This window comes from Mytilus edulis, chromosome 2 (genome assembly GCF_963676685.1).
Source record: "Mytilus edulis chromosome 2, xbMytEdul2.2, whole genome shotgun sequence".
Taxonomy (NCBI): Eukaryota; Metazoa; Mollusca; class Bivalvia; order Mytilida; family Mytilidae; genus Mytilus; species Mytilus edulis.
In genome coordinates this window covers 84,511,052-84,526,444 of record NC_092345.1, presented here as the reverse complement: position 1 = coordinate 84,526,444, position 15,393 = coordinate 84,511,052, and the positions used below count along the sequence as shown (strand labels likewise).

Below are 15,393 nucleotides of genomic sequence, written 5' to 3'. Positions count from 1 at the left end.
TTAAATTAATTCAGTATTTCTTTTTTTTAACAAAAAATATTCAGCGTCAATAATATATTTAATTAACCTGAGCTCATGGAAAATATTAAGATTCCCCCGTTTATCATTCATACGAAATGTTGTTCACACCTAGAAAAGTGAACCGTGACGGCTTAAATTCACTGAGTAAAGATCAAAAGATACAACATGCTAATCTTTTAATTAACTTGAATTTACCCACGCATTTAACAGGTAGTCACTATGTGTCATAGTACAATACACATTGTATTTGCGGGGCCGTATTTCCACATTACAAATGTACTAGAAGCACATATTTACTAGACTGACGTAAAAGGTAAAAAGTACAAACATGCATTTTTAAAACACTATCAGTTATAAATGTTTGTTCAAAATATCCGTCGGAAAAAAAAATCATAAAAAAATATTTAATATGATTAACTTGTATCACTATAATCATTTCAGAAAATATTAAAATATAAATCGTACATTTTAATTTCAAGCGGAGCCCTGTTCCATCTTAATTATTAGTTGGTAAATAGCTACACCAAACGTCGTCGATGCGCTTTAAATAGCGTTATAAGATGATTCACGATTAAGATTTAAAATGAGATTATTTTCACTCCCGGCATGCTTAAAGACTTAAACTACGTCACATAAGTCAGGAAGTTCGAAGAAATAAAATTAATTATTCTTAATTTTCTCCTTTATTGCTGTTCATATCCAGATAAAACTTGGTGAATATGTTTTTTATGGTATTATGAACATAATTAGCTAATAAGTAAAAATTCGCGAATTATCCCTTTAAGCTTAAAACAGCTCTCAATTTTAATTGTGATTGAATATTTGATACAGCATAGGTTTGTTTGTCCGTCCGCCGTTAGTCCTTTGTCAACATGTCAGACATGAATTCAACAAGAGTGACACGCTGAAATGTCTCGCCTTCTATACTAATCATTGATATTATGTTGATAGTCCTAAGTATAAAGCTAAGCTTTATACAACTGTCACATAAACTTAACATCAACAAAGATAACTAAACAAAGACCAATGAACCTTGAAAATGAGGTCAAGGTCAGATGAACCATGCCAGGCAGATATGTACAGCTAGCAAAACTTCTATACAACATATATAGTTGACCTATTACTTATAGTTTAAGAAAAATAGACCAAAACTCAAAAACTTAACACTGTGCAATGAACCCTGAAAATCAGGTCATGGTCAAATAAAACCTGTGCGACTGACATAAAGATCATAAAATATTTCCATACACCAAATATAGATGGCCTATGGCATATAGTATTAGATAAAAAGACCAAAACTCAAAAACTTAACTTTGACCACTGAACCATGAAAATGAGGTCAAGGTCACATGACATCTGCCCGCTAGATAGGTACACCTTACAATCATTCCATACAACAAATATAGTAGACCTATTGCATATAGTATGAGAAAAACAGACCAAAACACAAAAATTTAACTATAACCACTGAACCATGAAAATGAGGTCAAGGTCAGATGACACCTGCCAGTTGGACATGTACACCTTACAGTCCTTCCATACACCGAATATACTATTGCTTGTAGTATCTGAGATATGGACTTGACCACCAAAACTTAACCTTGTTCACTAATCCATGAAATGAGGTCGAGGTCAAGTGAAAACTGTCTGACAGACATGAGGACCTTTCAAGGTACGCACATATCAAATATAGTTATCCTATTACTTATAATAAGAGAGAATTCAACATTACAAAAAATCTGAACTTTTTTTTCAAGTGGTCACTGAACCATGAAAATGAGGTCAAGGACCAGGCCTCGACAATAACGCTTGTCCGATTGTCCGGTACCAGAGGTAAAAAAGGTCGGACAAGTAAAAGCTATACCAAGCTTGTCCGATGGGACAAGTAGAATCATTCTGCAGAAAATAAATTTTAATCAAACTTTGATGAACAAAGTATAATTATTAACAAAAAAACAAGAAAAGAAGATTTGTTTGACATCTTTCCTTTTTAAACTGAAACCAATTGAAACTTTTTATTTCTCAAGACCCCTTAGACTTGCAATCGATAATTTAAAACTGGTTCTTTGTCAAGTTCTTTTAACAGGTAAAAAGCACACTTTTCTCAGAAACCAGTCTTACCGATCCCATTCAACCGTGCGCTTTTTAGATAAGGTAACTTTAAAAAACAGTTTGTCACCAGCTCGGAAATGATTCGGCTCCAAGTTTAATAGACAGTTGGGCACTGTAGGAGACATATTTCATAGACATGATTAATATACAGTTTGGCAAAGCAGTAGACATTTCTGGACCAAGACAAATCAGAACTTCTTTTCCTAACTTATTTTATTGCTTTATAATAATTAATACCAATGTCCATAACGTATTTTTTAAATAAGAATGAGGAATTTTATTTACCATATAAATCATCAAATCATGTTTGATCTTTATGTAGAAAAAACAATACTTGCAATGCAGTGACCTATAGTTGTTAATTTCTGTGTCATTTGGTCTTTTGTCTCATTGACAATCATACCTCATATTCTTTTTATTGATTGCATTTGAATAAACTTTTTTCAACTTTAAAAAAAATAGGGAAAAAATCCAATGAGTGTACATTTAGAGGCCAATCAGATAGTGCCTCATGTGCAAAGTATGATGAGACTTTAGCATTGATAAAAACTAGAACCTAAGTCCTGTGACACAACTAAATTCAATTGTTCATGGCTCATATCTTTTTAAAGTATTTCAAAGGATATAAATCAAATTCTGTTCAATTTTTTTTAATTCATTTTTTTCCTTGAATCAACTTGAAATGTAAAAAGGTTAATATTAAGATTTTTTTTGGACAAGTTACAATTTCATTCGGACAAATAAGTTTTGGTATGCACTTGTCCTACTGGAAAAAAAGTTATTGTAGAGGCCTGAGGACATTGGACATGTGACTGACGGAAACTTCGTAACATGAGGCATCTATATACAAAGTATGAAGCATCCAGGTCTTCCACCTTCTAAAATATAAAGCTTTTAAGAAGTTAGCTAACACCGCCGCCGCCGCCGCCGGATCACTATCCCTATGTCGAGCTTTCTGCAACAAAAGTTGCAGGCTCGACAAAAATGCTTCAACCAATTTATCTATTGATGTGACCTCCCTTTTGTTTTTTATAAATTTAAGATTTTACATTTAGGAATTATGGTACACAAATTTTCCATCTTTCATGAAACGTAACTCTATTTTTTAATCTTTCAAGAATCATAACTCCAGATCGGTTAAAGTCAAAATCGTGAATATCAAACTTGACCACCATTTTGTGATCAGTAATAACATTTAGTAAGCATTGGTTAAACGGTTCATGAGTAAATGCACAGACACGACTGGAAACACCATTTTTCAATATTGCATGAACCATAACTCTTGAAGGGTAAAAGTACCTCATAATCCTACTTGACCTCCATTTTGTCATCAGTAATGCCATATTTTCATTCTTTTAAGAACCATAACTCCTGATCAGGAAAAGTCAAACTTGTCATTATTAAACTTCACCTCCATTTTGTTGTCAGTAACAACATATTTAAATACTAAAAAGCTTTGAATGAACTGTTCATGAGTAAATATACGGACACGACTGGAAACACCTTTTTTCAATCTTTCCAGAACCATAACTCCTGAACGGTAAAAGTCAAAATCATCATTATTGATCTTGACCTCCATTTTGTTGGCATTAACAACATATTTAAATTTGAAAAGCTTTGAACAAATGGTGCATGAGTAAATGCACGGAAACGACCAGAAACACCATTTTTCAATCTTTCAAGAACCATAACTCCTGAACAGGAAAAGTCAAAATCATCATTATTAAACATGACCTCAATTTTGTTGTCAATAACAACATACTAAAATTTTAAAAGCTTTGGATGACGGTTCATGAGTAAATGCACAGACAACATTTGGCTGCAGCCCGCCCAGCCACATGTCCAACCACCTGCCCGCTGTACATCCCTGAATCAATAACCAACATTTTTCATCGAAAATCCAGTTAATATGAATCCTTCAATTATTATAAAAAAAAATAACTGGATATAACATGCCAATTAACTCTGCTCTGTCATATTTGCTCTAACTGCTTAAAATTTTGAGATGCAAGCTAAAAACTATTAAATTTATTCAAAAACAAGAATGTGTCCCAAGTACACAGGTGCCCCATTCGCACTATCATTTTCCATGTTCAGTGGACTGTGAAAATTGGATAAAATCTCTAATTTGGCATTAAAATTAGAAAGATCATATCATAGGGAACATGTTTACTAAGTTTCAAGTTGATTGGACTTCAACTTCATCAAAAACACTACCTCGACCAAAAACTTTAACCTGAAGCGGGACGGACAAACAAAAGGACGGACGGACGAACAGACGCTCACACCAGAAAACATAATGACCCTCTACTATCTTAGGTGGGGCATCGAAATTACATTTCAGGAGCATTTAATCCAGAATGTATTGTCAGATTTTTCAGAAAATCCCCCAGTAGATGGACATTGACTTGTTCATATCAAATATACTCTATCTTCTCAGTTTTTAAAGAAAAAAAAATCTCATTTTAGCTGTATGTTCTTTTATAGAAACAGCAGTCATGTTTGTTTATTGATCAAATCTCCAGATATAATTTTTTAAACAGGTTACCCCTACAAATGTGAAAGTTAAGTATCATTTGGTCATGTAGTTTCAGATGAAGATTTTTTTTAAAGTTTAAACAACCATGGACAGCAAAAAGTTGACATCGTCATTTAGGCCAAAATTCATCAAGGGGTTATTCCGCTTATTTTCTTGAATCAAAGACCCTTAAAGGAACCACACATATATATACAATTTTGTTTAACCACTACATGTACTATAAAACAAGAATATGAATGATCATCCTTTTCTTGACATATAAAAATTCTTGTTCCTAGGAAACAATTTCTTGCACTGACTTTCAGATCGGCAACTGAATGCAATGTTTACTGTCACAATAACCTAATACACACTAAAGTTTGTAACTTAAGAGATTATCAAACAGAAAGTAGAAGTTCAGGTAGAAAATATGCAAGTTATGAAAAAATCATTCAACAAAAAAGTTTAGTGTAATGAATTACCCTTGCTGGACTCCCGATGGTACCAAATGTCCCCCTCTCATTGAGCCTCATATGTTCAAACTTTCCTGTTAAGCTTTTCAAAGACATTGATGCTGGTGCAAGCTCTCATAAATATTTTCTATTTTATCGTATTAATAATCAGTGTACTGATAATATTATGTAAGGTTTACATTTTTCATATAAATTATATCTGTACAGTGCTATCTTTATTCAATAATCTACTGCATGTATGATAGTTTATAATATTATAACTTATATCATGCCTTTATCATGACTTTCGATGAGGGTGGAATAGATGTAGCTTTAATTCTATTTATGACAGGTTATTTTTTTCCCCTCATAGACGAGAAAGAATACATTAATTTCTGCTTATAAAAACTTGAGTAAAAACTTACAAATGACTTGTCTCTAATGCTTTTAATGACTGAATATCATAAGGTAATATTACACAGTTAGATGTTCCAGTCAAGTACAATGGATGCTGCAAAATGTATGATCAATTTTGTCAAATTACAATAAAACAAAAACATTACAATAACTTCCAATCCAAAAAACTGCTCCAAAATAAAACTCTGACATTTTGACCTAGTGATCTTCAAATTAAAAGTGGTCCTTTTCAACCAAAGACCCATTATAATCATTATTTATCAAAGATCCATGTACGAGTAATGATCAGATTCACAACACAAAAAATGTTCTAAAATTTCAGGTACATTTGTACTACGGTATGAACTTGACTTTTAGCCTACTGACCCAAATTCAATAGGGGTCTGCTCAATCAAATGGGCCATTAACAAATCATGTTTTACAAGTTCTCAAAACTGAAAAGATAGATCTGAAAATCAAATAATTGCCCAAATTGTCTATCTTTGACCATTGTCAAATTTACCCAATTATCGATATGTGGGTTCCTTCTCCAATTGGGCATTACAAAGCCAACTTTAGTATACAGGCGTAATATGACAAGGTGGATGTTTGGATAGCATTAATAGTGAACCCTGAAATCTTAAAACGAATACTGTAGTTTGAAATATATTTCATCAAGTTCACAACAAAATCAGTGTGTAAACAAACTAACATTTTGATGAAACTGGGATGTGATGGTAGACAATTTTTTTTTTTAAATTGCCCAACCAAATCCCAACAATTATATAGATAGGGCCTTTAAAAAAAATTAAAATGATAACTTTGGATAAATCTTAATTTACTGTATTTCTATATAAAAGTTCATTGAGATAAAAAGAAATATGTTGTGTGTAAACAAAGAATTGATATGAAACACTTGTTTTAATTACCGGTATGACTAAAATGTCACTGTTCCATAGTTGCACAAGGCTCCAGTATAAGTTTGAGTGCAAGTTCAGGCTATTAGTAGTCGGTTTAGAGGATTGGAGATGTGTACCAATCCAAAACTTCCTGATCAGCAATGGAAAAACAATGAAACTTATATGACTTAAAACCACAAAAAACAAATGTGCAAAATTTTACATGCAGCAGAAATTTTTCTGGTCAATTACTTTCGTCTGGTCTAATAAGAGATGTATATTAGAGATTTACACTCCCAACTGTCTGAGCCCCAATAAAAACATCTGTTTCAAATGGTTTCAATAAACTGTTGACACAGAGATATGTTTTGTGTGTAAGTTATGCTGTTTGTAAAATGCAAATGTTGGAATTCAAATGTCAATACTTAAGCCTTTGAAATTACCTGTACATTCAAATTCAATGATCAATGACTGAAGGGTGTGGGCAAATAATCTCCATTAACCTGAGAATTAATAATGCTAATACAACTGCATACCAAATATCATAGACATACAATTAGCAATTCCTCTTAAACTTACCTTATCACAAACTTTGCAAAAGTTTTAAAGTTGAAAGATCATGACTGAGAGGCATGGTCAAATAGCATACCAAATATCATCGACTCACCATTAGTGGTTTCATTTAAACTGACATAGTCAGAAACTTTAACAAATTGGTGACAAGGCCACCGGTTAAAGCAACTTCATTTTTTTTTTCTGATTACAAATTCACATATCTTTTTTAGTTTTTCGAGAAAAAAGTAGAAAATAAAAAATATGGTTATAACTATGAGGAGTAGATTTATAGTTTCAACAAAATATTTTTATAGTTTCAACAAAACATTTAACAAAATTTAAAAAGGCTTGAATAATTTTACTAAATCTTCAACATTAAATATGAGGTTCCAAATAATAGCTCTTATCCTACATCTTCTTTATTTCTTATTGCATACTTTAGATGAAAGTTTTCTGCACATAAACACAGAACTTTAAATTGTTTAGATCAATCTTTAAAATTGATTTGATTGATTTTTGGTGTTTTAATGCCACTTTTAAGCACCAAATTTAGGCTATTCATGGCGGCCAGTTTTTAGTGTTGGAGGAAGCTGGTGTACCTGGAGAAAACCCACCAACCTTTGATAGGAAAACTGACAATCCTAGTCAATTAAGATTGGAGTCAAGTGCACCCGCACAGGTAGGGTTCGAACTCACAACCTTAGTGTTGACTGGCTAGTGATTACAGTAGTATCTGCTTAAACAACTTGACCACCGAGGCCCCTCAAACTAAAAAAATTAAAATTCACAAACTACATTTCACATCAAATATTTATTTACTTTTGCTATATATTTCTCTAGTTCTTCGTCAATTCATCCCTTTCTGCACTCATTGCATAAAAAAAAAATTAATCAACGTGTGGTTCGTTTGATCTTAGTTCTTCATTGGTTAAAATCCGATTGTGACGTCAAATTTTCTTGTTTTCCTCTAAATTTCCTATTGTTAAGGCATGAAAAAAGGTGACCATGCCTGATGACGTCACATAGAAAGAACACATCTTTTTGCAGATCAGTCGCAAAGAATGAATAAGTTTGCCTGCGTATTGTTTGAAAATCATTAGAGAAATATAGATTCCTACACTGCAATAAGTGTATTACGATATTTCTCCACTCGAGACAGTTAAATTTTATTATTTAAAGTGCGAGGCTTGCCAAGCTTTTTAAATAATTAAATTTAACTGTCGAGAGTGGAGAAATATCGTAATACACAAGTTATAGTGTCGGAATCTGTTTCTCTAATGACTTAAATCATTCTTTTTCAAAGATTTTCAGAAACTTGTGTTCTTTATATTCGACGTCATCAGGCAAGGTCGCCTTTTTTCATGACGTCACAATAGGAAAATTGAGAAGAAAACAAAGCATTTTGACGTCATAATCAAAATTGACTAATCATTTGCCGAGAACAGATTTTTCACTAGTGAGGAGAAATATTTTTTCTCACACCGGTCAGGAAATGTGAAAATATCACAATAAAGGGCTGCGCTTTAGCGCATGATACACCCGTTGTTTGAAAGACGGCGGGCGTATAAAAATGGCAAAAAAGACTACAATGACAATGAGGAGCAGCAAGAAGATAACAGGGAAAGTGAAGATGGTGAAAGTGACTCTACTGAAAGTTATGATCTAAATGAGGAAGTAGGTGATGAAAGTAAAGATTTCATTGATGATGAAGATAGATTTCATTGATGATGAGGAGGCCTCTTCTGAGAATGAAAATGAGGATTTTTCTGATGATGAGGACAGTGATTACAGTGAAGAAGACACTGATGATTAAACCTAGTCCAGCTTTTCAATATTTAGCATAAACAAGAATGTGTCCTCAGTACACGAATGCCCCACTCGCACTATCATTTTCTATGTTCAGTGGACCGTGAAATTGGGGTAAAATCTCTAATTTGGCATTAAAATTAGAAAGATCATATCATAGGGAACATGTGTACCAAGTTTGAAGTCGATTGGACTTCAACTTCATCAAAAACTACCTCGACCAAAAACTTTAACCTGAAGCGGGACAGACGGACGAACGAACGAACGAACGGACGGACGGACGAACGGACACACAGACCAGAAAACATAATGCCCCTCTACTATCGTAGGTGGGGCATAAAAACAAATATCATTAACATTGGCATATAACATAGAAGTCTTCAATGCAATATAAGGAAAGTGATATATGATTATGGGTTTTAGTAATTCTATGGCTGATTTCCAAATTTTATAGTAGTTTGAAAGAAGGTAATTTTCTTAGGGTATATTGCTCATAGTTAGATTCTGTTGAACACAGTAAGGAATCTATACTAAATTATACAAAGATGTATGCAAAAGTTGTTCAAATGGTGCTTTATAATATGGTGGATAATGATTATTACCTTTTTATTGTTTAGAATATTCACAAGATGATCATATTGATAAATGTTTAGGAGACTTGATTTCCTTATTTTTTTCATAAAATGACACCCTTTAACATTTAAGGAATATTTAGTCACATGTTAGGATTTTCATGTTGTCACTTGTTCACTTATTATGTGCTATTGTAGACTAGTTATGTTTTATAACATTTTTTATTGCGCTCAACCCTTCCACCGAAACCGAATTCTATAAAAAAGCTGCAATGCTAAGGTATCATTTGTGATTTCAATTGCAACCAATTTTAACAAGAGTAAAACATCCTATATGCAAAAACAGTATTTGATTTTTATCCATAGCTTAGACAGTAAAAATGTTATCATAAAATGATATATGCCTCAGGGAACAGTTAGTATCTCAGGGACTGCTAATGTGCTTTCATCCTTGCAACCATTCAATAATAGTACAAACGTATGACATTTATGGAACCTATTTTTTACAAGAAATTTAATGTTTTAAATTTAACTAAAGATTTTACAAATTTTATGTTGTCATCAGATGTTATTAAGTATTATTTGTTACATCAATAGATATAAACAATTCACCAAAGTTTCATGGACATTGGTGAAAGCCTTTTTGAGTTATTGTCAGAAGTGTTCAAAATCCCCCTTTTTTATGAATAAAGCCCCATAAATCCAAAACTTAAAATCTGAAATTTATAAAAATTGAAAAGGAGCTTACATCAATAGATATTAACAATTCACCAAAGTTTCATGGACATTGGTGAAAGCCTTTTTGAGTTATTGTCCGAAGTGTTAAAAATCCCCCTTTTTTTATGAATAAAGCCCCATTTATCCAAAACTTAAAATCTGAAATTTATTAAAATTGAAAGGGAGCTTACATCAATAGATATAAACAATTCACCAAAGTTTCATGGACATTGGTGAAAGCTTTTTTGAGTTATTGTCCGAAGTGTTGAAAATCCCCCCTTTTTTATGAATAAAGCCTCATAAATCCAAAACTTAAAATCTGAAATTAAAAAAAAACGAAAGGGAGCTTACGTCAATAGATATAAACAATTCACTTAAGTTTCATGGAAATTGGTGAAAGTGTTTTTGAGTTATTGTCCGAAGTGGGGACGACGGACAGACAGACGGACGGACGGACAGACTGACGGACGGACAGACAGACAGACGGACGGACAGACAAAGGTATACCATAATACGTCCCGTCTAAAAGACAGACGTATAAAAATTAGAAAAACAGATTCCACCACCAAATCTTGTGTAATACGATATTTATCCACTCTCGACAGTTAAATTTTAAATATTTAACTGTCTCGAGTGGATAAATATCGTATTACACTTGATGCAGTGGTACAATCTATATATATATATTAGGATTTTTTGTGTTATTAGTCTTCCCATGTATTCTTTTTACTAATAAATTTACCCAAAGAAACAATTTATATTAAATAGCTGCACTAACTGCTTCATGCTCACCTAATTGTCTTTCACTGCATGAGAAAACTGAATTAACAAGATCAACTGATCACCATATCATTAACTAATAGCCAGACATCAGACAAGGTAAATGACCTTTATCAAATCAATTGTTTCAAAGTATTCAAAATCTAATTATACTTGCAGAAAAACTCTTTAAACAGCAAATGCCAGAACCAAAAAATCAAATTAAACATGACCTCTGTATAATGTTTCATTACATTGTATTAAAATTAATAAAGATTTTGTCAAAGAATGGTTTAAGTATTACCTGAGAAATTTTATGGTAACTAAAGGGCATAACTCTTGAACGGTTAAAATTAGTTGAGTTTAAACATATATTTATAGTGGATAGGGAAACAAGTTATTGCAACTTATATTAATCCCTTTCCACTTTGCGGGTGTGAGTACTGCCGTGTAGCGGCATAAGCCTGCTCTTTTTCAAAATCTTTAAGCGTATCTTTTACTTGCAAGAGATATGGCTCTCTCTTAACAGGTGTCAGCCATTTGTCTTCCCATTCCGACAGACTATCAGTATTTTTCAAGGCCATACTCACAAATGGTGTCAAGGTAGAGCCCAATTTTCAGTCCCTAAAATTTTCTCCCCGGAGTGGGAATCAAACCAGGAACCTTTGTGTTAGTAGTTGGTTGGGCTAACCACTACACCATGGGACTCTTAAACAGTAAATGTTTAAACCTTCAAAACAAACTTGCCCAATATAGGACTATGTCTTTGGGTAAAGTTTCAAAAGACTTGGTCAATTAGTATTTTCATTATCATTCATATGATTTAAGCATAAATCAGATCTTTGGTATTCTTTTTTGAACTGTTTCACATTTTTTCAAGCTAATGTATTTTAAAGCTTACTATGCAGTAGACTTTACTCATTGTTGAAGGTCATACTGTAATCTGTAAGTCTTTACATCCTCATCCCACATTCAATCTCTTGTGGAACATTGTCTTACTGGCAATCAAACCACATCTCCTTATTTCTTGTTTGGCGGCTAGAGAACAATGTGAAGATAGTAAAAAACATGAATTTGTAATTTAGTACTCCAAAACATTTATCTTTAAATTTAACTTTTTCATTTTCAGTTATTTCATATTTTTTGTAAATATTGATTTATGTAGTTCCTCCTAAGTGTTTTTACAAGTTAAAGCAACATACCAAATAATGAATAAAAGACCTTTGATGGTTAAATGGAAACAAAATATTAAAAATTCAACATGTTTGAGTGGAAGACCAGACAATCTAAGATAATACAGTGATATTATCAACACTGTCTACAGGTTTCATGAAAATAATTACAGAGACCTGACAAAGTCACGTCTGGGAAATCAAAAACGCCCTGAGGTAAGATTTCCAAGAGTTTTCAAGGTCCCAAAAGAAGGAGAATCTCAACAAAGGATGTTTGTCATACATGTCTGAGAGACTAAACATATTTAACTGTAAATAGGAAGGGTGAGAGAAAGACAGTACCTCTGTATTGCACACTAATGTTTGTCAGCCTTCCAGAGCCCCAGAAAAAACTGTCTTAACAGAGAAAAGATTTGTAATACTCTGAAGGAAATCATTGACCCTAACAGTCTGATACTATCTATCACTACAGCCACCTGTATAAAGGTAATTAGACACAGGTGTCTACAATATTGTGGGGTAAGTATGCAACAAAACAGTAACAGTGCAAACAATTCAGTAATTAGGAAGGGTCTGTCTGAAGAAATTGTTTGTAAATAATAAGTTTACCATAAATTAACTTGGTGCTCCCATGGGCCTGTATCACTGACCTGGCATTTTTGTCCAAAAATGATACAATACAACATGATTATGTCTGTTGCAAATACATGTTTGCCAAAATCTGTCAATTGATCTGATCAATTTAGGTGGACTAGGTTTCTGAATATCCATCCAGAATAATTTTGAAGGTTATAAACAGCAATGAAAAATAAAATGGCTTAAAAATGAGGCGAATACCAAAGGGACATTCAAACTCACAAGTTAACCAGCACCGCCATGGCTCAAAAGATAAAAACAAACAGACAAAGTAATTGTGAATCAAGGGCAACAAATCTTGCAAAAAGTAGACAATTTCATTCCTATTGATTTTTTAAGCAGATCTTTGTTGTTTTATCATTTTGCTGTTCAGTTTTATGCATCTTATATAGTTTTCAAGATGTTAGGTATTCACAAGACCAATATAAAGGGTCTGGAATTTTAGTGTATCTAGTGTATCTTAATCTTCCAAATGTTAGGTAACTTGAGGCTCTAAAGAACCTTTGTATCTCACCTGCATCTTCAACAAAGGTAACTTTTCTGTAAAAATCATCATACGAAAAGAAATAGCTCTATACAAGGTTAACTGACAATTTCAGCCATATTGAGCTAAAAATAACATATGATTTGTTTTTCTAATTTATTAAAGAAAGGAAAATAGTGGAATAATAATTTACTTTTAACAGCCAGTTTGATTCATTAATGTCAAAATAGGCTAAGAAAAATTGCTGATGAAGTGTTTACTTGCAAGTGAATAATTTGACCTGACTGAATCAGTATCATGTGACCTTCAATTTAACCCCTTAGCTAGAAATGGGTTACTTATAAACTAGGCATCTATTAAAGAAAAAAATGTTAAAATTGAATGTAAAATAAAGTTGACTGATTTGATTTACAAAAAAAAAACTTATTCTTATGCAAGCAAAAATGATGATAAAAATATTATTCTAACATATATGATATCAAACAGACCAAGAAAATCCAATTGCACAGTACCTATTTATGTCTATAGCTATGTTTATATTGGGTTATATGACTGTTGACAGTCTTCTAAGGTCCAAGGGCCAAACAATCTCTATATGGAAATGATTGCCTTAGTTCTAATGTCTTAGTTACGAAAAATCTGCTTCGACTTACTAAAATTTGTATCTAATATAAAAAGGATATTCATGAGAATATCTGACTGGAATTTCATTCATGAAATATTTGTTTTCGCAATGCATTAATCCTTTAAACCTGATGAATTTTTTTTTATTGAAAAAATCCTATGGGAAGTATGTAAAGTATGTAAAAAAAAAATCCATGAAGGAAAGGGTTAATTAAAACACAAAAAAGGGTAAAAATGTCATTAAGGGCAATAACTCTAATGAGAAGTCTTATCATAACTTCAGCCTTGTGTGACTTATTTGAAGATCTTGTATTGTTGATCATTTTTTGCATTTTAAAGTTTCTTGTTCAAGATTATACACAAAAATGAAAAAAAAAAGAATTGTCATTTAAGAGTAATAACTCCTATAAGTTGTCTGACAGTTTTGAAGTAATTGGTCAATAGGTAGTTCACATCATTCTAAACATTTTTGCCCCCTGTCTGATTTCTTCTATTGGTCGCAGTTTTCAAGTCATGAAGACTAAACTGGAATTTGACCCGTTTTTATTCTGAACCATGCCTGGCTTGTTGGTTGATGGACATCAAGTAATAAGAAAGCTCACTTGGGCAAAGGGCTAGCTGATCTAAAAATAAACACCTCATGAAAATTACCTACTTGACACTAAAATATCAAATAGATCAACAAAATTTCTACTACATGTATCTAGAAATGAACTTACCCAGCAAATATCTTGTATATCATCAGCACATATTTGATAGGACACTGACTGGTCTTGTCTTGGATAGGAGTATGACACATTATAGTTCATTCTGTTGGAATGTACTGCAAGCTTTGTTAAATAATCCAAAATATAAAATACTTTTTTTACAATTATCGATTTATAAAATCCAAAAATCAACAAATACACAATAATTAAAACTCAGCTTTGTAGAAGGAATGGTAAGAAATTTCAACAATAATTACCATTTAAAACATTTTCAAACTTATGAAAAAAACATAATGTACAAAACATATATATCCAAAGAATACTCATGTACATCTGCAGAAAAAACTCATCTAGGACATAATGAATCAAATGAAGATGCACCAAATCTCCAGCTATGAAAAAGAAATCATGTAAGTCAAGATAATTTGATAAATAAACTATGGTTACTAGTAAAAGTATTTCATTTGATTAAGAGCAGAAGTGATTCAGATATTTCAGAAACAGAGAATCATTTGCACACACATGATACATTTTTTTTTCAATTCTGTTGGGAAGCAAAAGATTTATCTAAAATAATTTATGTTTAAAAGCTCTTGTATTTTTCCCTTATTAAAATCATATCAACAACTAACATAAGAATAATGAAAGAATGTTACCATAGTACTAATTGAAGTTTGATTATGAAATGTTAAGGTTAGTTCATTTTTGTAATCATTGTTCACTATAACTTTTTATTACAGTCAGAGATATTACACAGATTTGTTGCAGTTTGTAATTATAAGGGATTAGCCTCAAAACACAAATTATGATAACATTGAATGTGGCCTATAGCCATCTAGAATCAGAGCAGGGGCTGAAACTATTACCACAACACTTTAATGATCTTTAATATACATTCTATAATCAAATTAGGTAAAGTTTGATATATCAGTGCAACATACACTTATATTTAATATAATCTGC

At 32.2% G+C, this 15,393-nt stretch overlaps 1 protein-coding gene across 8 annotated transcripts in view; it reads right to left on the bottom strand.

Annotated features, from left to right (window-relative positions):
- The window catches only part of LOC139510349 (RNA-binding motif, single-stranded-interacting protein 1-like), a 146,885-nt gene extending 131,886 nt beyond the window's left edge, over positions 1-14,999 (bottom strand). For 4 of the 8 annotated variants that reach the window (XM_071296905.1, XM_071296906.1, XM_071296908.1 and 1 more), the window contains exon 1: positions 14,443-14,847. In XM_071296905.1, coding sequence (XP_071153006.1) covers positions 14,443-14,532 — 90 coding nt within the window. In that variant the 5' untranslated portion in view covers positions 14,533-14,847. Of the gene's footprint in view, positions 1-5,133; positions 5,243-14,442 lie in introns of those variants that run through there. The other 4 variants (XM_071296910.1, XM_071296909.1, XM_071296907.1 and 1 more) reach the window with 4 other exon arrangements.
- Positions 15,000-15,393: the final 394 nt, after the last annotated feature.